At 37.8% G+C, this 26858-nt stretch overlaps 1 protein-coding gene across 2 annotated transcripts in view; it reads left to right on the forward strand.

The window, feature by feature from the left end:
• USP34 (ubiquitin specific peptidase 34) overlaps positions 1-26858 on the forward strand; it is a 283644-nt gene that overhangs the window by 92960 nt on the left and 163826 nt on the right. For both annotated transcript variants that reach the window (XM_031008389.3, XM_063695856.1), the window contains exons 8-10: positions 119-180; positions 7936-8017; positions 8102-8194. In XM_031008389.3, the coding sequence (XP_030864249.2) occupies positions 119-180; positions 7936-8017; positions 8102-8194 (237 nt within the window). The remainder of the gene's footprint in view (positions 1-118; positions 181-7935; positions 8018-8101; positions 8195-26858) is intronic.

Below are 26858 nucleotides of genomic sequence, written 5' to 3' on the forward strand. Positions count from 1 at the left end.
AATCTAGTTATTGTGATCTACATATGTCAATCAGTTTACCATGTTTCTTAGTATTTGCTGACATATGCAAGAATAATTTTGGAAATAAAAACCCTTAATTTCTTGTCTTTAATCATAGAATCAACTCCATACCTTCAATGATGTGTGCAATAATGAATCATTAGTATCGGACACAGAAACGTAAGTAGGAGCATTAATTTATATATAAGTATACCATTTTAATGTACAGTTGTTTATATGGTAAATTCTAATTTTTAGATTTAAAATTTTTACTAGAAATTCTTTGCCCTTTGACATTTTGTACAGTTCTTCATCGAGCTTTCAGAACATTATGCTGTCTGTAACATAACTCACTCTCCCTCTTTTTTTTGAGACAGGGTCTTGCTCTGTTGCCCAGGGTGGAGTACAGTGGTGGGACCATGGCTCACTACAGCCTCAAGTTCCCAGGGTCAGGTGATCCTCCCACCTCAGCCTCCCGGATAGCTGGGACCATAGGCGCATGCCAGCATGCCTGGCTAATTTTTGTGATTTTTGTAGAGGCAGAGTTTTGCCATGTTGCTCAGTCTGGTCTTGTAGACTCAAGCCATCCGCTTGCCTCAGCCTCCCAAAGTGTTGGGATTACAGGCGTGAGCCACTGCATCTGGCCACATTTCTCTTTTAAAAGCATATGCGAACATATAGTACTGTTTGTCACAGTATGAAAGCATACTGTTTATACTGGAGAATTTAGTCTTGAAAAATATGGTACTGATAGTTTTCAGAAAGTACACTGTCTTAGTCCAGGCTGCTGTAACAAAGTACCGTAGATTGGATGACTTATAAACAACAGAAATTTATTTCCCATAGTTCTGGAGGCTGGAAGTCCGAGATCAGGTTGTTGGCAGCATCGTCAAGTTCTGGTGGGGTCCTTCTTCTGGACTGTAGATGGCCATTTTCTTTTATTTTTGCATGGTGGAAAGAGGCAGAGAGGTCTCTGGGGTCCCTTTTATTAGGCCACTAATCCCATTCATGTAGGCTCCACCCTCATGACCTAATTATCTCCCAGAGGCCCCATTTCCAATAACATCACATTGGGAGTTAAAAAAGTAGTTTTTATAGCTTAAACTTCTTTGGTTCTGAGAAATATATGTATTCCATTTAATTGTTCATCTAGTATAGAAATCAGTTTTAAAAATCTCAAACAGTAGGATAGAATATCTTCTGGAACAGAGTTGGATTGGTTTGTTAGAAAATTCTTAATTATACATGTGAGTCATACTTTAGTGTAACTTGATCTTACTACTGCTCTAAGGCGCTAATCCCAGTTGAACCTAGGTCTTCATGAATTTGGAAACTAGAGACTGTCTCTTGACTCTTTTTTCCCTTCAGGCTAAAGAGTTCTTGTTCTCCCAGTTGTTCTTTATATGGTATGGTTTTTGGATTTATCACTATATGAGTTATTCATCTCTGGCAATATTCTTTGTCAGTGGTCCCCTTAAAGTGTGTTGCCTAGAATTTTTCATTGCTTTATAAATTCTGGATTATATTAGAAGTGTTGTTTCACACTGTCAAGACATTATGTAGACGATATCCAGTGTATTTATAAAGCTACAGCTCTGTGCCAGGCACAGTGGCTCACGCCTGTATCCCAGCACTTTGGGAGGCTGAGGCGGGCAGATCACTTGAGGCCAGGAGTTCAAGGCCAGCCTGGCCAACATGGTGAAATTCCATCTCTACTGTAAATACAAAAATTAGGTGTGGTGGCGCATGCCTGTGATTCCAGCTATTTGGGTAGCTGAGGCACGAGAATCACTTAAACCCGGAGACAGAGATTGCAGTGACCCGAGATCGTGCCATTTTCACTCCAACCTGGGCGACAGAGCGAGAGTGTGTCTCAGAAAAAAACCAAAACAAACAAAATAAACCTACCGCTCTGGATTTTCATTTTCATCCTGTGTCCCCTCACCCCTCCACCTCCGCAAGACCGCTTAAAGAGAACCTTATGTAATTGCTAATGTGATATTCATACTCCTCTCATCCCCTGTGAAAAGGACAAAAATTTGGAATGTTCACTGCAGTAATAACACATTCAGGCTAGGTGTTGTGTGAAAACAGTGAATAGGGGAATAAGAAGGAATTCCAATAACAAATGCAAGGAATATACATCCTAAAGACATGTTTAAGAGAATAGGGAGGAGAACAAAAGTATTGAGGACTGGTGGTAAAGAGTTCAAGATGGCAAGGGAGAGTATGTGTACAGTGTGATAAAATTGGAGTAAACAGAAAAAGCATGTGATAAATATTGTTGGCGGCTGTGAATTGGGTATTTTTAAGCAGTTTTATTAACATATAAATACATATAAAATTCACTTTTTAAAATATACAAGTCAATGAATTTTATAATAGTAAATTCTTAGAGTTGTGCAGCTGTCACCACAGTCCAATTCTAGAACATTTCTATCACTTAAAAAAGATGTCTTTTGCCCATTTGTAGCCAGTATCTATTATTTCCAGCCTCACTAATCTACTTTCTGTCTCTGTAGATTTACCCATTTTGAGATATTTCATTTAAAAGGAATCAAATGATAGTAGTCTTTTTCTTCTGGCTTCTTTTCATTTAGTATACTCTTCTTCGTTTGTTTGAGGTTCATTGAGATTGTAGTTTGTCTCTGTACTTTATTCCTTTTTATTGCTTAATAGTATCACGTTGTATAGATATACCACACTTGATCAAGTACCAGTTGATGGATATTTGGATTGTTTCTACTTTTTTTTTTTTTTTTTTTTGAGACAGAGTGTTGCTCTGTCACCCAGGCTGGAGTGCAGTGGCGCGATCTTGGCTCACTGCAAGCTCCGCCTCCCGGATTCACGCCATTCTCCTGCCTCAGCCTCCCGAGTAGCTGGGACTACAGGCACCTGCCACCACTTCCAGCTAATTTTTTGTATTTTTAGTAGAGATGGAGTTTCACTGTGTTAGCCAGGATGGACTCGATCTCCTGACCTCGTGATCCGCCTGCCTTGGCCTCCCAAAGTGCTGGGATTACAGGCGTGAGCCACCGCGCCCCGCCTGTTTCTACTTTTTTGATTAATATAAATAATGCCATTATAAACATTTATGTAAAGTCCTTTTGTGATCATATGTTTTCATTTTTCATGGTAGATACTTAGGATTAGAATTGTTGCTTATATGATTAGTTTACCTGTAACTTTCATTGGAGCTGTCAAACTGTTTTCCAGTATACCTGCATTATTTTACATCCCCACTAGCATTGTAGGAGGTTTCCAGTTTCTCCCCATTCTTGCCAGCAGTTGTTATTATCTAGATTTATTATTGCCATTTAGGGGGTGTAAAGTAGCATTTCATCATGGTTTTAATTTGCATTTCCCTAATTATTAATGATGTAGAGCAGCTTTTTATGTGGTTATTTGCCATAATGTTTCTTCATTCACAATATTGCCCAGTTTTTAATTGGATTCTTGGTTGTGTTTTATGGCTTAATGTGGTCTGTACTACAGACTGTTCTGTGTGTGCCTAAGAAGACTGTACATTCTGCTGTTGTCATATGGGGTGTTCTGTGGGGTGTTCTATAGATGTCTATTAGGTCAAATTGGTTTGTAGTGTTGTTGTCTGTTTCCTATATTCTTGTTGCATTTTCTGCCTAGTTCTTCTCTATTATTGAAAGTAGGAGACCGAGTGCAGTGGCTCATGCCTGTAATCCCAGCACTTTGGGAGGCCGAAGCTGGTGGATCACCTGAGGTCAGGAGTTCAAGACCAGCCTGGGCAACATGGCGAAACCCCGTCTCTACTAAAAATACAAAAATTAGCTGGGCCTGGTAGTGAATCACTTGAACCTGAGAGGTGGAGTTTGCAGTGAGCTGAAGTTGCGCCACTGCACTTCGGCCTGGGCAACAGAGCAAGTAGTCTCTCAAAAAAAAAAAAAAAAGTATTGAAGTCTCCAAATACATTTGATCCTGAGTGTTTGCAGATTTGGTCATCTCTGTATGAGCTCTGAAGCAAGATGAGAGTGCCACCTTGTTTGACTTTAGCTGGGAATGTGCATATTGGAAAATTCTAATCTTTCACTGCTATGTGCATGTCTGTGAGTGCCTATGAAAATGCCACAAGTATTGATTTTGGAGTTACAAATAAATTGCAGCAAATGGATGAGTTAACAAATATAGAAACCATGGAAGAGAAGAAAAATATTTTTCTTCACAAATATGGAATATGGAGATGGAGGTGCTGAGGGGCAGTGTGGTGGAGTGTAAGAAGTCCTGGCGCCACTTGGATGCGGTTTGAATCCCAACCCTAACACTTGTTTAGGCATAAGGGTTGGCCTCAGGCAAGGCATCTAAACACTTCTGAACCTCATTTTCTTTTTTTTTTTTTTTTTTTCCCTGAGATGGAGTCTCGCTCTGTTGCCCAGGCTGAAGTGCAATGGCACGATCTCAGCTCACTGCAACCTCTGTCTCCTGGCTTCAAGCGATTGTGCTGCCTCAGCCTCCTGGGTAACTGGGATTATAGGCGCCTGCCACCACGCCTGGCTAATTTTTGTATTTTTCATTAGAGACAGGGTTTCACCATGTTGGTCAGGCTGGTCTTAAGCTCCTGACCTCGAGCAGTCCACCCGTCTTGGCCTCCCAAAGTGCTGGGATTACAGGTGTGAGCCACCGTACTTGGCCACGCCGTTTTCTCTTTTGTAAAGTAGAGAAAATAGAGTCAACCAGTATGAGAGGTTTTTCAGATTCAAGATCTGTGTATGATATCTATATTATGTACATATTTCCTGTAGGGCCAAGGGTTCAGTATTAGCTAATTCAGTGTTTGCAGTGACTCTGTAGAATATAACTAATGCGAGTAACAAGAATCAGCTGTATTGTTGAATTGTCTGTTTCTCCTTTTAATTCTGTCATCAGTTTTTGCTTCATGTATTTCAGGAATTCTTTTTTTAGGTCCATATGTATTCCTGGTAACTTGATCCTTTTTTTCGTTTTAAATGTCCTTTGTCTCTTTCAGACATTTTTTGGCTTAGTCTATTTTATTTGATATTGGTATAACCACTGAACCTTTCTTAAGCTTATTGTTTGCATGGCTTATCTTTTTCCATTCTTTTATTTTCAGTCTGCTTGTTTTGAAGCTAAAATATGTCTTGGGGGTAGCATACAGTTGGATCTTTAAAAAAAAAAACTGGTCATAAAATCTCTGCCTTGATTAGAGTTCTTAATTCACTAATAATTTTATATAGCTTGTTTTACATCTCATTTTGCTGTTGGTTTTCTGTGTATCTCATATCTTGTTTCTCTATTTCTCCTTTACTATCTATTTTTATAGTATATATATATAGATTCTAGTGTGTCATTTTGATTGCATTGATTTAAAAAATATCTTAATTTTCTTAGCGATTTTATGGGTTAAATATGCATTTAACTTCTTGACATTCATACTGATTTAACTCTAATAAAATAAGATAAAAAACATGGCTCCTACGTAGCTCCATTACTGTTTGGGATAAGAAGTTAGCTTTTAATCTTATTCTGGTTCCCTTGTGTGTGCTTAGTTGTTTTTCTCTTACTCCTTTAAATCATTTGACTACAATATGTGTAGATGTGGATTTCTTTGTGTTTATGCTGGAGTTTGTTCTACTTCTTGGATGTGTAGATGAATGTGTTTCATCAACTTTGGGAAGTTTGGGGTATTGAAATATTTTTTCTGGCACCTCTACCCACTTTGACCCCCATTGCATGTATGTTTTCAGACCTCCGAATAGTGGTTATTAATGGTACTGTCCAATTTTATAGTTGCATCATTATTACGAAAGTCCCTGGGTCTCCCCTTTAAATTTTTGAGACAGTGTCTTGCTCTGTTGCCCAAGCTGGAGTGCAGCAACAGCACGATTATGCCTTACTACAGCTCTGACCTGGACTCAAATGATCCTCCCACCTCAACCTCCTTAGTAAGTGAGACCACAGGCATGAGCCACCATGCCTGGCGGAAACAGGCTTTTATTACGTTGCCCAGCCTGGCCTGGAACTCCTAGGCTCAAGCAGTCCCCTCAACCTCAGTCTCCCAAAGTGCTAGGATTACAGGTGTGAACCACAGCACCAGCCTGGGTCTTCTGTTAATGTCCTTTAATAGACTTAAATAATAGTGGAATTTTTTTTAGAAATTAATTTTGTTTCTTGAACTATTATGTAAATCAGAGGGTTGAATCTTATGTATCATAACTTCAGTAGGGCTACTCAGAAATAGGTAAAATATACCTAGTTTAATTTTTAATGTTTTACCCTTTGAGGTCCATATGTGTAAGTCCTAGTGGTTTTTTTTTTAATAAATAAAAATTGTTAGGATAAAATTCTATTATAGAATGTAAATTCTTCATTGGATATGCAGTAAGAAAGTAAATTACTTAATCTTTCCAGTTTGTATATAATATAGTTGAAAAAATTGGGGACCTTTTATTATACAATTTATTTTGAAACTTATTTTCTTCCACCCATTTTATAATATAGTCATATGGTACTTAATGACAGGGATACATTCTGAGAAATGCATCATGAGGTGACTTCATTGTACAAAGTTACACATACCTAGGTGGTATAACCTGTTGCTGCTTGACTCCAGGCCTGTACAGCATCTTACTGTACTTAATTCTGTGGGCATTTGTAACACTTTGTAAGTATTTGTGTATCTAAACATATCTAACTGTAGAAAAAATAATGTAAAAAACCTGCAAAAAAGATAAAATAGGGTATTGCCTGTATAGGACGCTTACCAAGAATGGAACTTGCAGGACTGGAAGTTGCTCTGGGTGAGTTGGTGAGTGAGCGCTGAGAAGATGTGAAGGCCTAGGATGTGACTCTACACTACTGTAGACTTTGTAAGCACTGTACACTTAGGCTATACAAATTATTTAAAAATTTTTTTCTTCACTATTAAATTAACCTTAGCTTACTCTTTTTATTTATTTTTATAAACAAAATTTTTTAACGTTTTGACTCTTATAATAACATTTAAAACACAAACACGTTGTATGGCTGTACAAAAGTATTTTTTCTTTATATCCTTATTCTGTGAGCTTTTTTCTTTTTTTGTTTTTTACTTTTTAATAATACACATGGAGCTGTCATCTCCCATGCTGACTGTGCCTTTTTTAAAAAAACTAGAAAGAGTATCCTTTAAAGATGAAAAGCATAATAAATACATAAACCAGCAACAGTCATTTATTAAGTATTATATACTGTATGTACATGCTATACTTTTATATGACTGGCAGTGCAGTAGATTTGTTTACATCAGCATCACCACAAACCTGTGAGTAATGCATTGCTCTATGACATGGTGGCCACAGTGACATTAGGTGATAGGAATTGTTCAGGTCAATTTTAATCTTATGGGACCACTGTTGTATATTTGGTCCATCCTTTGGTCTGCCATTGACCAAATCATTATGCAGTACATGACTGTCTGTTACTTCACTTTTCATCTATTGAATCTTCAATAGTATCAGCCAGGAGACTTACAGTTTGGCTTGGGGATAATTCTTTTGTTGTTCATCCTTTTGGCAACCTATTTTCCTGATATTATCTCATTATAAAGGGCATACTGGGAAACCTTTCCTGAGTGCTTCAATACATACTGTGGAAATTAAAAAGTGGGAAGGCAAAGACCTCGAGTAGGATAATACGTCACTAAATCAGTGTTACACTTGTGTACTTGGTGTTAATCGTTACCTTTTCAGTTATTCGTTGCTTGTTTATAAACTCGGAATTTGAATTTATAAATTCAGCACCATATTTCATTCTAGTTATGCTTTGTAGTATTCTATAAAACTGATTGTATCTAATTCTTTATAATTCCTATGGGAACAAATTTAGGTTTTCAATTGACTCTACCTTTTAGACATGAGAAAAGATGACAATTTTTTTTAATGTACTATTTTCATTGCTTGACTTTAGGTCCATTGCAAAAGAACTTGCAGACTGGCTTATTAGCAACAATGTGGTGGAGCATATATTTGGACCAAATTTACATATTGAGGTTTGTGGATGATTACATGACTTCTCTGTTCTATTGATAGAGAAGAATATTTTTAAAAATTGATATTAAGTTTTTCTTTTCCAGATTATCAAACAGTGCCAAGTGATTTTGAATTTTTTGGCAGCAGAAGGGCGACTGAGTACTCAACATATTGACTGTATTTGGGCTGCAGCACAGGTAATATTAACAGCTCACATTTATTGAGTGCTTTGCTTATCATATGTTCTAAGTGCTTCTCTGTGAGGTAAATTCTATTATCCTGTTTTATAGCTAAGGAGACCAAGACATGGACAAGCTGGGACTGAAATCTGGCTTCCGAGTCCATGTCTTACTTTGTTACTGGTAGAATGGAAGGAAATCAGAGTCAGTCAGTTGGAGCTTCTTCATGAAACCATCCTGGTTTAATAAAGAGACATTTTCCTGTTATTCTCATTTATACAGTCTACCCTTCTATCCTGAATTATTGTATTGGTATGTTTCTTGTCTGTTGTACTGTTTTTTTTTTTTTTTAAATAGGCATATATCCACATGATTCAAAATTCCAAAAGTAAATATAAAAAATACATTACATGTTTTTCCTTTCTGCCCCATCTCTTAGGCATGCAGTTATTATCTTCTCAGGTATATCAGATTTTTTTGTATAAATAGTGAACTGTATACATTTTTCTTCCTCTTTCTTTTTCACAAATGTAGCATACCAACCACGTGGCTTTGGCTTTTTTTTTTTTCTTTCTTAATTTGTTCTGGAGATTTCTCATCAATATATGAAGTGCTTTTTATCTTCTTGTAAAACTGTATAGTGTTTAATTATTTTTTCCCTCAGTCTTTTTTTTTTTTTTGAGACGGAATCTTGCTTTGTAGCCCAGGCTGGAATGCCATGGCGCAGTCTTGGCTTACTGCAACCTCCGCCTCCCCAGTTCAAGTGATTCTCCTGCCTCACCCTCCTGAATAGCTAGGACTATAGGTATGCACTGCCACACCCAGCTAATTTTTGTATTTTGAGTAGAGAGAGGGTTTCACCATGTTGGTCAGGCTGGTCTCGAACTCCTGACCTCATGATCCGCCCACCTCGGCCTCCCAGTGTGCTGGGATTACAGGCATGAGCCACCACTCCTGGCCCCCTGGAGTCTTTTCTATTACAAACAATGCTGTAATAAGTAACTTCTAACACATTCATTTCATCCTTGTGTGAAACTTTTGTGTAGCTATGATAAATTCTTACTTACAAGTAGAATTAGAATTACTAGGTTAAAGAATATGTGTGGTTTACTTGTGGTAGATACTGGTACGGCAGTTTCACTTTCCCCTTAATTTTGTCAGCACATTAAATTACATGATCTTTGCCAACCTGATGGGTGAAAAGTGATATCATTGGTATTTTAAATTTGCGTTTCTTTTATCATGAGTGAGTTTGCAAATCTTGTGTTTAAGAGCCATTTTGTTGCTTTTTCTGGAATTATTCATATTTTTTGCTATTTATCAATTGTTTTTCTTATTTTTTTTATTTGTAGGAGTTCTTTCTGTGTCACTGAAGTTGATCTTTTGTTTGTGATTACAACTTATTACTGTATCCTGGTTTGATGCCTTTTTGCTTTGCTTAAGGTGGTTTTTACTGTTCAGTTTCATATTTGTGGTTGTAGTTTTTATGGTCTGTAGATTTTGTATCTTGGTTTGAAATGCCTTCTCCATTCACAACATTATAAGAGAATTCTCCTTTAGTTTCTCCCTATACATTTTCTATTGCAATTATGTATCTTAATCTTTGATCCAGCTGGGATTTATGTTGGTTTAAAGTGTTATGTATGTGTCCAACTTTCCTCCCTTTTTTGTTGTGCAATTTTTCCAATTCCATTTGTTTACTAACTCTTCTTTCTGACTTGATATACCAATTTTTTCTTGACTGGGTAATTTTTTGAACTTTCTAGACTGACCTATTTGTGTGTATAATTATGATCTATACCAGGGATTTGGTAAACTTATAGTCTGTGGGCCAGCTATCTGTTTTTGGAAATTTTTGCTACACAGACATGCCCATTCTTTTTTTTTTTTTTTTTTTTTTTTGAGATGGAGTCTTGCTCTGTCACCCAGGCTGGAGTGCAGTGGCGCGATCTTGGCTCACAGCAACCTCTGCCTCCCGGGTTCAAAGGATTCTCCTGCCTCAGCCTCCTGAGTAGCTGGGATTACAGGCACGCGCCACCACGCCCAGCTAATTTTTGTGTTTTTAGTAGAGACGGGGTTTCACCATGTTGGCCAAGATGGTCTCAATCTCTTAACTTCATAATCCTTCCACCTTGGCCTCCCAAAGTGCTGGTATTACAGGCGTGAGCCAATGGGCCCGGCCTGACGTGCCCATTCTTTTACATATTGTCCATGGTGGCTTCCACAGCACAACAGCAGAGTTCAGTAATCATAACAGAGACCCTGTCACCCATAATCCTAAAATATTTACTTTCCAGTTGTTTAAGGACATGTTCATCGAGTTTATACTAATTTTTTTCTTTATTTTTACTTGCCTCTTTGTAATATTTTTAAATGCCTGAGACGACTAGTCCTTCCTCATTATTGTCATAACTTTTCTGTCTTATTTATTTCTTCATATGAATTTTAGCATTGACGTAAAATATTTTCATTGTGTTAATGATGATTAATTTGAGAACTGAAGTTCTGTCTTCCTGTCCAAAGTATGATACTCTTTTTCTTTTTTCTTTTTCATTATTCACAGTCTCAAAGTTATTTGTATATAGATTTTTATTTCGTGCTATGCTTAATCTAAGGAATTTGTTTTTTATTGCTATTATAAATTGTGATTTCTTCAATTATATATTTCTTCCATTATGTTGCTATTTCTTTTACTATATTTAGTGATGGAGATATAGAGATATATATAAAATTAAAATATTTTTCATTACTAATGATTGTGTGCCTTGAGCCTTCACTGAATTCTTAGGTTGGTTGTGGTAGATTTTCAGTGTATTTTCTTTGACTTCCCATGTCTAACATTGTGTGCTTGTTTGTTTGAGATGGAGTCTCCAGCCCTCACCTAGGCTGGAGCGCAGTGGTGTAATTAGCTCATTGCAGCCTTGAACTTCTGGGCTCAAGTGAGCCTTTCAAGTAGCTGAAACTACAGACACGAGCCACCAACTGGCAAATTGTGTGTGTGTGTGTGTGTGTGTGCGCGCGTGTGTGTGTGTGTGCTCGTGCTTCTAAACATATTTAAATTATTGCCTTATAAGACAGTGTCGCATACTGCTAGCATGTAAAGTCATAACTATACTTGAGTTACAGTCTGGCCACTGCAATAGCCCTTTCTATATTACGTTTCATAATTTGAATCTTAGTCATTCTTGCCCTTTCAGGAACTGTTACTAGGAGGGATTATTTCTTCCTCTGTTACATATTCATATCTCGTCTGTACTGGATTTTTTATGTTGTGGGTCTCTTCATATGCCTTTGCTGTTTGTTCTGTTGCCAAGGCTAGAGTACGGTGGTGGAGTCTTGACTTGCTGCAGCTTCTGCCTCCTGGGCTCAAGTTATTGTCCCACCTCAGCCTCCTAAGTAGCTGGGACTACAGATGCACACCACCATGCTTGGCTAATTTTTGTGTTTTTTTTGCAGAGACGAGGATTTGCCTTGTTGCCCAGACTGGTCTCGAACTGCTGAGCTCAAGCGATCCTCCTGCCTTGCACTCCCAAAGTTCAGGGATTATAGCTGTGAGCCGCCACACCCGGCCATATTCATATTTCTAAGAGACAACTACATAAATGTTGTATATACTTTGGAATTTCACATACTTTTCTATTAGTGCTGTCTCTCAAATGGAACTCTTGTCTGGCAACTTCTCGGGGAATAGTATTGGAGGCATAACTACTCGTACTTTTCTCATTTGTCTCATCAAACTTTCATTTCAGGTTGTAGGACTCTAAATGAGAGAATGTACAGTGGTACTAGTATCTGTATTTACATGCAATTACTTTATGTAGTTTTCTCCCCCAGGGAAGATCTCAGGTGGATGGGTTACCTATATGTTGGCTGCTCGTGTTTTTCTGACTGACGGGTGGCTGACAGAAAGAATCATACTTTATAGAAAACTTCATTTAAGTCCCGTCTCCATCTCCATGTCTTCCTTCTGTCTATCAAATCTGTTATTCTGAGCCCAGAATCTTTCTCAGTTATGTTGGGAAGATCATCTCACCTACCTCCTCTATAGCTTTCTTACAACTTACTCTGAGCTACAACTTTCTTTACCTATTACATTTTAAAAAGGTATTCCCTGTCTGGGCGTGGTGGCTCACGCCTGTAATCCCAGCACTTTGGGAGGCCAACGTGGACGGATCACAAAGTCAGCAGTTCAAGACCAGCCTGACCAACATGATGAAACCCTGTCTGTACTAAAAGTACAAAAATTAGCCAGGCATGGCGGCGCATGCCTGTAATCCCAGCTACTCAGGAGGCTGAGGCAGAGGTTGCAGTAAGCTGAGATCACGCCATTGTACCCCAGCCTGGGCAACAGAGTGAGACTGTGTCTCAAATAAATAAATAAATAAATAGGTATTCCCAGTCATTTTAATCTTTCAGAAATGTGTAACTTTTGTGTCTGATGGGAACTTTAATTTTATTTGTGGATTTGTTCTTTTTATTATAAAGTACAGTAATGATTTTCTTCTCTAGAGGATGATGAAATTCAACAATTTTCTCCTTTCTCATTTTCCACCTCCCAGTTTTTATTGTTACTTGTATTTTATCAAATATTATAACATTTAGATTATATACTATAACCGTAATTCCCACAGTTGTTTAGTATTATGCTATATTTAGGTATGTGACTCTGACAAATCCTTTTTCCTCAACTCCTGTTTTTGTCATTCCTTTCTTCCTTACTCCAGAATTAATTGTATTTATTCTTATGGATTTCACAGAGTAGGCTTTTTTTCCTGAAGAGAAATTTGTGGATGTTATATTCTGGAGTTGTACACACTTGAAATGTCTCTTTTGTTTATTGTTAAAGAAGAGTTTGAGTGAATGTTCTCCTCATTTCCTGCTGGCAAGGTTTTTCTCTCATGTGGTTTGTCTTTTTTTAAAGTGTTCATTGATCCCATGAGGGTTTTTGTGTTCTGTTTTGTTCTGAGTTTTTGAAGGCATATATACATACATACATACATATATATATATACACAGACACACACATTTATAAATAAACACACGTGTGTGTGTGTGTGTGTGTGTGTGTGCGTGTGTGTGTGTATGTATTTTGAAATGGAGTCTTGCTCTGTTGCCCAGGTTGGAGTGCAATGGGGCAATCTCAGCTTACTGCAACCTCTCCCTCCCTGGTTCAAGCAGTTCTCCTGCCTCAGCCTCCTGAGTAGCTGGGATTATAGGCGCGCACCTCCATGCCTGGCTAATTTTTGTAGTTTTAGTAGAGAAGGGGTTTCACCATGTTGGTCAGGCTGGTCTCAAACTCTTAACCTTGTGATCTGCCTGCCTTGATCTCCCAAATTGCTGGGATTATAGGCATGAGCCACCACACCCAGCCTATTTATTTATTTATTTATTTATTTATATTTTTAAATTATTTTTTTGAGACAGAGTCTTGCTCTGTTGCCCAGGCTGGAGTGCAGTGGTACGATCTTGGCTCACTGCAACCTCCATCTCCCGAGCTCAAGCAATACTTGTACCTTAGCCTCCTGAGTAGCTGGGATTACAGACGTGCACACCACCACATCGTCTAATTTTTGTATTTTTAATAGCGACGGGGTTTCATCATGTCAGCTAGGCTGGTCTCAAACTCCTGACCTGAAGTGATATGCCTGTCTCGACCTCCCAAAGTGCTGGGATAATAGACATGAGCCACTGCGCCTGGCCTTGGTTGAAGGCTTTTAATATATATGTACTTTTTCTTGTATTCTCCTTTTATTTTATAGTGTCGTAAAATACGTATAACATAAAATTTACCATTTTCACCATTTATATGTGTACAAGTTAGTGGGATATAAGATATTCATAATGTTGTGTAACTATCACCACTATCTGTACGTAAAACATTTTCATCATCACCAGTAACAACTTTGTACCTATAAAATAATAACTCTTAATTTCCTTGCTCCTTTCAGCCCCTGGTTTCTTCTGTTTTACATTCCTTTTTTGGAGACAGCGTCTTGCTGTATCACTCGGGCTGGATGCAGCAGCACAATTACAGCTCACTGCTGCAGCCTCAAAACTCCTGGGCTCAAGTGACCCTCTGGCCTCAGACTCCTGAGTAGCTGGGACTAAAGCATGCCTACCTAATTTTTGTATTTTTTGTAGAGATGGTGTCTTGTTGTATTGCTCAGGCTGGTCTCCGGTGTTTGGGCTCAAGCCATTCACCTGCCTTGGTCTCCCAAAATGCGGGGATTATAGGTGTGAGCCACCATGCTCAGCTGTTTTACATTCTGTCATCTTCTGTCTCCATGAGTTTGCGTATTCTAGGTACCTCCTATAAGTGGAATCATAATATTTGTCCTTCTCTGTGTGGCTTACTTTACTAACATAATGTTTCCAAAGTTGTTATTTTATAGGTACAAAATTGTTATTGGTGATGATGAAAATGTTTTGCGTAGATAGTGGTGATAATCTATGTCATAGCAAACATTAAAATTTCATTCCTTTTATGACTAATATTCTACTGTATGTATATACTGCATTTTATTCATCCATCAGTGGACATTTGGGTTGTTTCCACCTTTTGGATATTATGAGTAATGCTGCTGTGAACGTGGGTTTACAAATATCTGTTCCATTTCCTGCTTTCAGTTATTTTGTATATACAGTCATGCGTTGTATAACCATGTTTCAGTCAACAACACACCACATACATATACAACAGTGTTCCCATAAGATTATAATGGAGCTTATTATAATTTGTATCACCTCATGACATTGTGATAACTGTCCTAATATAGTGCAACAAATTACTTTTTCTGTGTTATTTACCGTTGAGTTACATTTGCCTACAGTATTCAGTACAGTAACATGCTATACAGGAGCAGTAAACTATAGCATATAGCCTAGGTGTGTAGTAGACTCTACCATCTTTTGTGTAAGTATACTCTGATGTTCACAAGAGGGCATTTCTCAGAACGTATCCCTATCCTGAAGCCACACAAGATCATGTACCTAGGAGTAGGATGTCTGGATCACATGGTAATTCTGTGTTAAACTTTTTGAGAAGGCACCAAATTGTTTTGCACAGAAGTTGCACCATTTTACATTCTCACCAGTGATACCAGAGGGTTCTGGTTTCTCCACATCCTTGCCTATACTTGTTACTTCCATTTTGAAAAAAAAATTCAGCTATCCTAGTAGGTGTGAATTTGTATCTCATTGTGGTTTTTATTTGCATTTTCCTGGTGATTAATTATATTGAACATGCTTTCCTGTGCTCATTGGCTATTTGCATATTTGCTTCGGAGAAATGTCTGTTCATGTCTTTTGCCCATTTTTGATTGGGTTTTGTTTGGTTTTGAGTTTTACAAAAAATATTCTGGATGTTAATTTTTTAAATCAGGTATATAATTTGCATGTAATTTCTCTAAGTCTGTTTTTCTTTTTAAATTGAGATATAATAGGCAAATACTGAGAAATACTATACAAATATAAAAATTACATATTTAAGGTTTACAACTTGATGTTTTAATGTGCATAGTGTGAAATAATCACTACAGTCAAGCTAATTCACATATCTATTACCTCACATAGTTACCATTTTCTTTCAAGTATGTAATACAGTATTGTTAACTGTAGTCACATTGCTGTACATGAGATCTCCAGAATTTACTCATTTTGGAGAACTTAAACTTTATACTCTTTTACTGATGTCAACTTATTTCTCTCTCCTCCTGTACTCTCCGCTTCTTTGACTACTTTACATTCATCATGTAAGTGAGACTATGCAGCATTTATCTCTCTTTGTCTGGTTTATTTCACCTAGCATAATCTTTTCTAGGGTCAGTCATGTTGTCAAAAATGGAAGGATTTCCTCCTTTTTAAAAGATGAATAATATCCCTATGTGTGTATGTATATGTACACCACATTTTGTCTATTCATCTGTGGAAAGATGTTTAGTTTTTTTCCATATCTTGGCTCTTGGGAATAATACTGCAGTGAATGTGAGAGTGAAGATATCTCTGAGATAGTGGTTTCATTTCCTTTGGATATGTATCCAAAGTGGGATTGTGGATCATAACATAAGATAGTTCTGTTTAATTTTTCGAGGAACGTCCATGTTGCTTTCAAAAATGACTGTACCAGTTTTCATTGCCACCAACAATGTATAAGGATTCCCATTTCTCCACATTTCTTGCTAACATTTATCTTTTGTCTTTTTGATAATAGTTGGTACAACGTAGGTGTGAGATATGCTTTTGATTTGCGTTTCTCTGATGATTAGTGATATTGAGCAGCTTTTATACCTATTGGCTATTTGTATGTCTTTTTTTGAGAAATGTCTATTTTCTTTGCCCTACATAGGGTAATTTATTTATTTATTTATTTATTTATTTTTGCTATTGAGTTGTATGAGTTTCTTAAATATTCTGGATATTAACCCCTAATCAAATACATGGTTTGTAAATATTTTCTTCCATTTTGTAGGTTGCCTTTTCACTCTGTTGATTGTTTCCTTTGCTGTGCAGAAGCTTGTTGGTTTGATGAAATCTCAATTGCATATTTTGGCTTATGTTGCCTATGCTAATAGTTCCTGTCAAAAAAATTATTTCCTAGACCATTGCCAAGAAGCTTTTTAACCTGTGTCACCTTCTAGTAGTTTTACAATTTCAGGTCTTAAATGTACTTTGAAGTTTTTAATCCATTTTGAGTTGATTTTTGTGTGTGGTATAAGATAAGGATCCAGTTTCATTCTGTATGTGGATATCAGGTTTTCCCATCACCTTTTGTTGAAGAGACTGTCCTTTCCCTATCATATGTTCTTGGCATCCTTCTGGAAGATCAGTTGATTGTAGATGCATGGATTTGTTTCTGGGGTTTTTATTTGTTCTGTGGGTCCATATGTCTGTTTTTATGCCAGTGCCATATATAATATGTATTTTTAATGGACAGGGTCTTGCTCTGTTGTCCAGGTTGGAGTGCAGTGGTTCAGTCACAGCTCATTGCAGCCTCGACTTCCTGCACTGAGGTGATCTTCCTGCCTCAGCCGTTCAAAATAGCTAGGACTACAAGAGCATGCCACTATGCCCAGCTAACTTTTAATTTTTTTTAATTGTTTTTTAGAGACTGGGTCTTGCTGTATTGCCCAGGCAGATCTCAAACTCCTGGCCTCAAGCAGTCCTCCTTCCTCAGCCTCCCAGAATGTTGAGATTACATGTGTGAGCCACTGCACCTGGCTCATATTGTTTTGATTACTGTAGTCATGTAATGTATTTTGGAATTAAAAAGTGTGATACCTCCAACTCTATTCTTACTCAAGATTGTTTTTTGCTATTTGGGGCCTTTTGTGGTTCTGTATGAATTTTAGGACTGTTTTTTCTATTTTTGTAAGGAATGCCATTGAGGCTGGGTGTGGTGGCGCACGCCTATTAATCCCAGCACTTTGGGGAGGCCAAGGAGCTAACTTCTGATAGCTTGAGCTCAGAAGTTCGAGACTAGCCTGAGCAACATGCTGAAACCCTGTCTGTACCAAAAATACAAAAAACTAGTTGGACGTGGTGGTACGTCCCTGTAGTCCCAGCTACTTGGGAGGCTGAGGTGGAGGATTGCTTGAGCCCAGGACGTCGAGGCTGCAGTGAGCCACGATCGCACCACTGTACTCCAGCTTGGCTGACAAAATGAGACCCTGTCTCAAAACAAAAGACTGCCATTGAGATTTTGATAGGGATTGCGTTGACTCTGTAGATTTTGGGTGGTATGGACTTTTAATGATATTTTTCCTTCAGTGCATGAATATGGAATGTCTTTTTATTTATCTGTTTCTTCTTTAATTTCTTTCAGTGTTTTATAATTTTCAGTGTACAAGTCTTTTACTTCTTTGGCTAAGTTTATTTCTACATATTGTAAAATACTTTTGTTGCTGTGGTAAACGGGACTGTTTTCTTAATTGCCTTTTCAGATAGCCTGCTTGTACTTAGAAATGCTGCTGATTTTTTTTATATTAACTTGGATCCTGGAGCTCTACTGTATTCATTTATTAGTTCTAACAGTTTTTTGTTGTTGTGGAGTTGTAAGGTTTTTCTACATATATATGATCATTTGTAAAAAGATAATTTTTCTTTCCTGTTTTCTATTTGGAGTCCTTTTATTCCTTAAGTCTTCTCTCTTGGAATTTCAGTATTAAATTGAATAGGAGTGGTAATACTGGGGCATCCTTGCCTGTCCCGGATCTTAGAGGAAAAGCTTTCAGTTTTTCCTTACTGATTTATGCTATTATTTGTGTGCTTTATATATGAAAAAAAACTGGCCAGGCATCCCAGCATTTTGGGAAGCCGAGGCGGGTGGATCTTGAGGTCAGGAGTTCAAGACCAGCCTGGCCAACATAGTGAAACCCCGTTTCTACTAAAAATACAAAAATTAGCCTGGTGTGGTGGTGGGCGCCTGTAGTCCCAGCTACTTGGCAGGCTGAGACAGGAGAATTGCTTGAACCTGGGAGGCAGACGTTGCAGTGAGCCGAGATCACGCCACTGCACTTTAGGCTGGGTGACAGAGTGAGACTGTCTCAAAAAAAAAAAAAAAAAAAAGACAACTGTGGGCTTTTCATATATGGCCTCTTATGTTGAGGTAAGTTCCTTCTATGCCTGTTCTTTTGAGCGTTTTTATCATGAATGGATGTTGAATTTTGTCAGATGCTTTATTTTTTGCTGTGTGATCTATGGTTTATTTTCATTCTTTTAGTGTCCTTTGATGCACAAAAGTTTTTAATTTTGATGAAGTCTAACATATCTTTGTTGTTGTCGTTGACTATTTTTGGCGTCATACCCAAGAAATAATTTTCAAATCCAATGTCATGAAGATTACAATCCTTATCTTTTTCTTCTAAGGGTTTTTAAAAAAAGATTTTTCTTTTAAGTATTTGATGTGTTTTGATTTGTTACATGTGGTGTAAGGTAAAGATTAAACTTTATTCTTTTTACATGTAAATATTCAGTTTTCCTAACACCATTTGTTGAAAAAACTGTCCTTTCCCCCATTAAATGGCCTTGGCAACCTTGGTTGAAAGTCAGTTGACCTTTTTCATATGAAGGTTTATTTTTGGGATCTGCATTCTTCTCCACTGGCCTACATGTGTGTCCTTATGTCAGTACCATACTATTTAATTACTACTGTTGCTTTTTGTTTTTTCTTTTTTTTCTTTTTGCAAGTTTCAAAGTCATCTTTTTCAGACTGTTTGGGCTATTTACAGTCCCTTGCAATTCTGTATGAATTTGAAGATCAGCTTTTCCAGTTTTGTAAAAAAGGATAGATATTGCATTGACTCTGTGGATCACTTTAGAGGCAGTATTAATATCTTTTTTTTTTTTTTTTTTTTTTTTGAGACTGAGTCTTGCTCTGTCACCCAGGCTGGAGTGCAGTGGCACGATCTCGGCTCACTGCAAGCTCCGCCTCCTGGGTTCACGCCATTCTCCTGCCTCAGCCTCCCGAGTAGCTGGGACTACAGGCGCCTGCCACCACGCCCGGCTAATTTTTCTGGTATTTTTAGTAGAGACGGGGTTTCACTGTGTTAGCCAGGATGGTCTCGATCTCCTGACCTCGTGATCCGCCCGCCTCGGCCTCCCAAAGTGCTGGGATTACAGGTGTGAGCCACCGCGCCCGGCCAAATATCTTAACAATATAAGTCTTCCTATCTGTTAACATGAATGTCTTTGTCTTTGTATTTAGGTTTTTAATTTATTTTAGCAATGTTTTGTAGTTTTCAGAATACAAAACTTTACCCTCTTTGGTTAGATTTGTTCCTGAGTATTCTTTTACATGCTATTGAAAATTCTGTTACTTTCTTAATTTTCTTTTCGGATTGTTCATTTCTAGTGTATAGAAATATAGCTGATTTTGGATTTTGATCTTTTTCCTTGCAACTTGGTGAATTTGCTTCTCAGCTTAGTAGTTCTCCTGTGGATTCTTTAGGATTTTCTATATGTATATGATTGTCATTTGCAATTAGAGATAGTTTTACATCTTCCTTTCTCATTTGGATGCCTTTCATATTTTTGTCTAGTAGCTCTGGCTAGTAGTTCATTACATTGTTGAGTAGCAGTGGTAAATATGGGCATCCTTGTCTTGTTCTGATCTTAGGGGGAAATATGTTATTCATCATTGAGTATGATATTGCCTGTGGGTTTTTGATAAGTACCCTTTATCATGTTGATTTTTTTTCTCTTTTAGTTTTCTGAGAATTTTTATCATGAAAGGAATCTTCCAGGTTGTCTAATTTTCTCATGTACAATTATAATATCTCATAATTTTTTAGAACTATAAGTTTAGTATGAATGCCCTCATTTTCACTGCAGCTTTTAGTTCTTTGACTTTTTTTTCCCCATAGTCTAGCTAAAGGGTTGTGATTTATAAAATCCTTTAACAAACCGTCCTTTGGTTTTGTTAGTTTTCTCTATTAACATTCTTATTTATTTATTTATTTATTTATTTATTTATTTTAGACGGAATCTCGCTCTGTCTTGCCCAGGCTGGAGTGCCGTGGTGCAATCTTGGTTCACTGCAGCCTCCGCCTCCCAGGTTCAAGTGATTCTCCTGTCTCAGCCTCCTGAGTAGCTGGGACTACAGGCATGTGCCACCACACCCAGCAACTTTTTTGTATTTTTAGTAGAGACGGGATTTTGCCATGTCGGCCAGGCTGATCTCAAACTTATGACTTCATGTGATCCACCTGTCTTGGCCTCCCAAAGTGCTGGGATTACAGACGTGAGCCACCACGCCCGGCCCATTCTTACTGTTTTGTAAAGAGAGAATTTCTTGCTCTGTTGCCCAAGCTGGAGTGCAGTGCTGTAATCTTAACCTTCTGGGCTCAGGCAGTCCTTCTGCCTTAGCCTCTCAAGTAGCTAGGACTACAGGCTTGTGCCACCACTCCTGGCTAATTTTTAAATATTTTTAGTAGAGAAAGGATTTCACCGTGTTGCTCAGGTTGGTATTGAACTTCTGATGTAAATAAAGTAGTCTTTCCCCCTTGGCCTCTCAAAGTGAGAGTATTACAGCAGGCATGAACTGCATCTGACCAGCTTTCTGTACTATTTTCATATTCTTTATTTTATTTATCTCTAATCATTTTCTTCCTTCTACTAGCTTTAGGTTTGTTTCTCATGTAGTTCCTTCCCTAAGTTGTAAAGTTTGGTTGTTGAATTGAGATTTTTTTTTAAAAATTCACATTTACATTTGTAAACATAAGTTTTCATGCATAAATAAAATTTTCCTCTGAACATTATTCTTTCTGCATTCTATTTTTTGTTGTATTTTATCTGTAAATATTTTCTAATTTCCCTTGTGATTTCATTTTTGATCCTTTGGCTGTTTGAATGTGTTAATTTCTACATATTTGTGCGTTGTCCAGTTTTCCTTCTGGTACTGATTTTCAGCTTCTTCCTGCTGTGGGTAGAGAAACATTTTAATATGATTATCTGTATTTTAATATCTGTTGAGACTTGTGGTCTAGCATCCAGTCTATCTTGGAACATGTCCCACATGTACTTGAGAAAAATGTGTTTTCTGCTGCCGTTGGAGTGTTCTGTGTATGCCTGCTAGGTCTATTTGGCTTATTGTGTTGTTCAGATTCTCTATTTCCTTGTTTATGATTATTCTCTTTATTGAAAATTGGATATTGAAGTCTCCAACTATTATTGTGGAACTTTTTATTTCTCTATTTCTTCCAGTCTTTCATAATGTTTATGGTCATATCTTCTTGGTATTTTGAATCTTTTATTACTAAAGTTTATCTTTAGTAAACTTATGAAAACACTTTAAATTGTGGTTTGAAAAAATGCAGTTGATCCCCTTTAATCATTTTTAAGTGTGTAGTTCACTAGTGTTAAGTCTGTTTGCATTGTGTAATAGATCTCTAGAACTTATTTATATTGCAGAACTGAAACTCTGTACCCATTGAACAACAACTCTCCTCATTTTCCCCTCTCATCAACTTTGGGTAACCTCTATTCTACTTTCTGTTTCCATGATTTTGAGTACTCTAGGTTTCTGATATAAGTGGAATCATTAAATATTTGTCCTTTTGTGACTGGCTTATTTCAGCCTAATCTCTTCAACATTCATCTGTGTTGTGGCATGTGTCAGCATTTTCTTCGTTTTTAAGGATGAATAGTATTGCAGTGTGTGTGTGTGTGTGTGTGTGTGTGTGTGTGTGCGCGCGCGCGCGCACGCGCACGCGTGAGCGCTTTCACCCAGGCTGGAGTGCTGTGGCACAATTATGGCTCACTGCAACCTTGACCTTCCAGGATTAAGCCATCCTCCCACTTCAGCCTCTGAAGTAGCTGGGACTATGTGCAGGTGCCCACCATGCCTGACTAAGTTTTGTATTTTTTAGTAGAGACAGGGTTTTGCCATGTTGACCTGGCTAGTCTTGATTTCCTGGGCTCAAGTGATCCACCCGCCTTGGCCTCCCAAAGTGCTGGGATTACAGGCATGAGCCACTGTGCCTGGCCTGTAGCACTTTTTTTTTTTTCATTCATTCATCTGTTGATGGACATTTGGGCTGCTTTTACATCCTGGCTGTTAGGAATAACGCTGTAGTGATCATGGGAGTACAGATACCTCTTTGAGATCTTGGTTTGAATTCTTTTAGACATATACCTAGGAGTCAGATTGCTGGATTAAATGGTAATTCCATTTGTTTTTTTCTGGTAACCTTTTTAAAATTTAAATTGTATCTTATTTGATGTTAGTATAGCCAACCCAGCTAGCTTTTGCTTGCTGTTTGCGTGGAATATCTTTTTCTGTCCTTTCACATTAAACCTTTTTGTGTCTTTGGATATAAAGCAAACCTCTTATAGACAATTGGATCAAGTTTTAAAAAAATACCAATTCTGTCTTTTTCTTTTGATTGGAGAGTTAAACCATTTACATTTAAAATAATTACTCATAAAGAGGGACAAACTTGTGTTATTTTGCCTTTTCTTTTCTCTATATCTTATAGTGTTTTTCTGCCTCATTTCTTCCATTACTGCCTTTTTTGTATGTTTAGTTGTTTTGGTGGTGTGTGTTTGTTTGTTGTTGTTGTTGTTCTTGTAGTGAAACAGTTCGATTTCCTTTTAATTTTCTTCTGTATTTAATATGGAGATTACATTTAACTTCCTAAAGGTATTACAATCTAATTTCAATTTATACCAGCTTAACTTCAATGCCATGTAAAAACTCTGCTCCTAATGACTCCATCTCTCCATTTTTATTACTGCTGTCACAAATTGCAACTTGGTATGTTGTGTGCCTAGTAAGGCAGGTTAATAATTATTCTTTGTTTTTTAAATCATGTGGAAAATAAAAAGTGGAGTTACAAACTAAAATTTCAGTAGTATCTGTAATAATTGCCTATGTATTTATCAGAGATCTTCCTTATTTCATTTCAACTGGAAGGACTCTTTAGCATTTGTCTCATTTTTTTTCTCTTTGCAAGACAATTCATATTTATTCATCTTGTTCCCTACTCAAAGACCAAATTAAACCATTCCATTATTCCCCAGAACTTTTGAAGACATGAAAAGGGTTCATTCCAACAATTACTAATGCATATTCGTGCTGGGTTTCATGCTGGTCACTGAGAACACAGGGATAATTCATTGCTGCTGTCCCTTTCCTCGGGGAGTGCCTGTCTTGCAGGATAGAGACAAGTGCCTCATGGGGGATACAGCAACAACAGAGGGATGTGGGGCTCTGAGATTGGGCTGGTCCCAGCAAGCTTGTATAGCATGGGGTCTGGTACAGTGCACCACAAGAGCACCAAGTACTCAATCAGGAGTTGGAGGTGAGCATTGAAGCATTCTGGCAACTACCTGATCACCCAAGGGTCTACCTCAGTGTGAGCACCTCTGAGCCCCAGCCTCACATTTCCTCAATTCCTGGGCCCAGGCTCCAGGCTTTCAGTTCCTCCACATGGTGCCCAGCCCAACATAGTGAACACTTTTTCCTCAAACATTCTAGGTTTTCCGAGTCATTTGGCTGGCTGTGAAAAAAGAGCTACTCTTTTCAGCTCAGGCTAGCTCAGGCCAGGTCATTTCAGCCCTGGCGGCCCCAGTGCTAACCAGGTCATTGAGCAGCGGGAGGCTGGAACTAGAGTTTGTGGTTGCTACCATCTTGTGTCCCCTTCTCCCATTCAGTGGCTAGAAGCACACTGGGAAACTGCCTTTTAGCAATTTTTATGGGGCAGGTAAAAGTGTCACAAACTCCTTCAGCTTTTTTCTGCGAATGTCTTAATTTCAACCCTAATTTTTGAAGGACAGTTTTGCTGAATTTAGAATTCTTATTGCAAGATTTTTCTTTTAGCCCCTTGAATATATCAGCTCATTGCCTTCTGGCCTCTAACGTTTTGGATGAGAAATTGGCTGATAATCTTATCGAGGATCTCTTATATGTGACAAGTTACTTGTGGTTTTTGAGATTTTCGTCTTTGGCTTCCTACATTCTGATTGCATTGTGTATCGATAGGGGTCTTTTTGAGTGTATCTTTCTTGGAGTTTGTTGAACATCTTGGATTTGTAGATCATGTCTTTCATGAAATTGGTTATTTACTTATTTAGTTAGTTATTTAAGTATTCTGTCTTTCCATTTTTCTTTGCATTCTGGGATTTCCAAAATGAATGTGTTGCTCTGCTTCGTGGTATCCCACAGGTCCCTTAGGCTATTCATTTTTCTTCTTTTCCTCAGACTTGATAATTTCAGTTTTCCTACTTTCGGGTATGCTGATTCTTTTTTCCGCTTGCTCAGAGCTGCCTTTGAATCCTTGTGTAGTGTATTGTTCATTTCAGTTGTTGTACCTTTCATTTCCATAATTTCTTTTTGGTTCCTTTTTATAATTTCTGTCCCTTTGCTGATATTCTCGTTTTGTTCATGCATTGTTTTCCTGTCTTTACTCTTACTATCTTTGAGATAAAGTTTTTTAAAATCTTTGTCTAGTGGCTGGGTGGTGACTCACACCTGTAATCCTAGCACTTTGGGAGGCCGAGGCAGGTGGATCACTTGAGGTCAGAAGTTTAAGACCAGCCTGGCCAACATGGCGAAACCCTGTCTTCACTAAAAATACAAAAAAAACCCAACCAAACAAACAAACAAAAAAAAACAAAACTAGCTGGGTGTGGTGGCACACACCTGTGGTCCCAGCTACTTGGGAGGCTGAGGCGTGAGAATCACTTGAACCTGGGAGGCACATGTGGCAGTGAGCTGAGATCGCACCACTGCACTCCAGCCTGGGTGACAGAGCAAGACTGTCTCAAAAAAAAAAAAACAATTCGTCTAGGAAGTGTCCTTCAGGTATATTTTCTGTGGACTTTTTGTTCTTTCCTTTTTTGTTTTGTTCCCCAAAAAACAAGTACAACTCTTAAGACCTCTAGTAATCATTTCAGATGGTTTGTGTTGAAACAATGGCAGCCAGCCTCTGTGCCTGTACCTCACCAGTCAGAATTAGCAATCAGCTAGCTGTCGGAATAGAGAATCTTGATGCTTGGGGACGTGGTCCTTATTGCCCACCTGTCTCCAGAAGCTGTACCAGAAACCGGTATTGTTGTCTCTGTAGCTGCCTGTCATTGCATGGGCAGGTTGGGAGTGTGCGTGTCAGAAATGGGTAGCAGTAGCAGCTATGGCATTGGAGGCTGAAATTGTTAAGTGTAGAAGTTCAGATTGACTCTAGAGTTGCAGGATACTTACATCTGATTCGGCTAGTACATTTTTTGTCTTGGTATAGTAATGGATTCCTGGCGTTTTCTGTTCTCCCATCTTCCCTGATATCCTTTTCTTTTTCGTCTTCATTGTCTTTGTTTTCGTCGTCTTTGTCCTCTCCGTCATCTTTGTTTCTTCATCCTCCTTGTCCTCCTCCTCTTTGTCCTCTTCCTCCTCCTCTGCTGCTGCCACCACCACGCATTCTTAATAATATTTTTTGTGTACTGTGGAATTAAATAATGTACACATTTGAAAGAGTGGGTTTTTTTTTTTTTTATCTCAGTTACAGGATTTTATGATTTTTTTTTTCTCAAGGGTCTTGTTACTTAAAAATAAGCTCAGTGGCTCATTCCTGTAATTTCAGCACTTTGCGAGGCTGAGGCAAAAGGATCACTTGAGCTTAGGCGTTTTAAAATTAGACTGGGCAATATCATGAGACTTCATCTGTATAAAACAAAACAAAAATAACCAAGTGGCAGATTAATACCCTAGAAACCCCAACAAGGTTTCAATAATATACTTAATTATCAAAATTAAGTATATTATGGAAATTTCATTATATTAATGGTTAAATTGGCAGAAAATCGGAAGTTTATTATGTATTACATATAGTGTATAGTTTATTATATACATATGCTATATATATAAACATGTATATATGTGTTTTTATCATATTTTAAGTAGAAAAACCATGTAAGAGTTACTTGTTGGCAAAAAGTAGAGAAAACTGTTAGTACAAATTGAGAATTCCTAATCCAAAACTCTAAAATTTGAACTGCTACAAAGTTTGAGATCTGAGTGCCAACATGGTGCTCAAAGAAGTACTCATTGGAACATTTAAGATTTTGGATTATTGAATTAGAGATCTTCAACTGGTAAGTATATAATGCAGATACTCCAAAGTGTGGAAAAATCCAAAATCTGAAACACTTCTGCTTCCAAGCATTTCAGATAGGGGATACTTAACCAGTATATTTT

Source organism: Gorilla gorilla, chromosome 12 (assembly GCF_029281585.2).
Source record: "Gorilla gorilla gorilla isolate KB3781 chromosome 12, NHGRI_mGorGor1-v2.1_pri, whole genome shotgun sequence".
Taxonomy (NCBI): domain Eukaryota; kingdom Metazoa; phylum Chordata; class Mammalia; order Primates; family Hominidae; genus Gorilla; species Gorilla gorilla.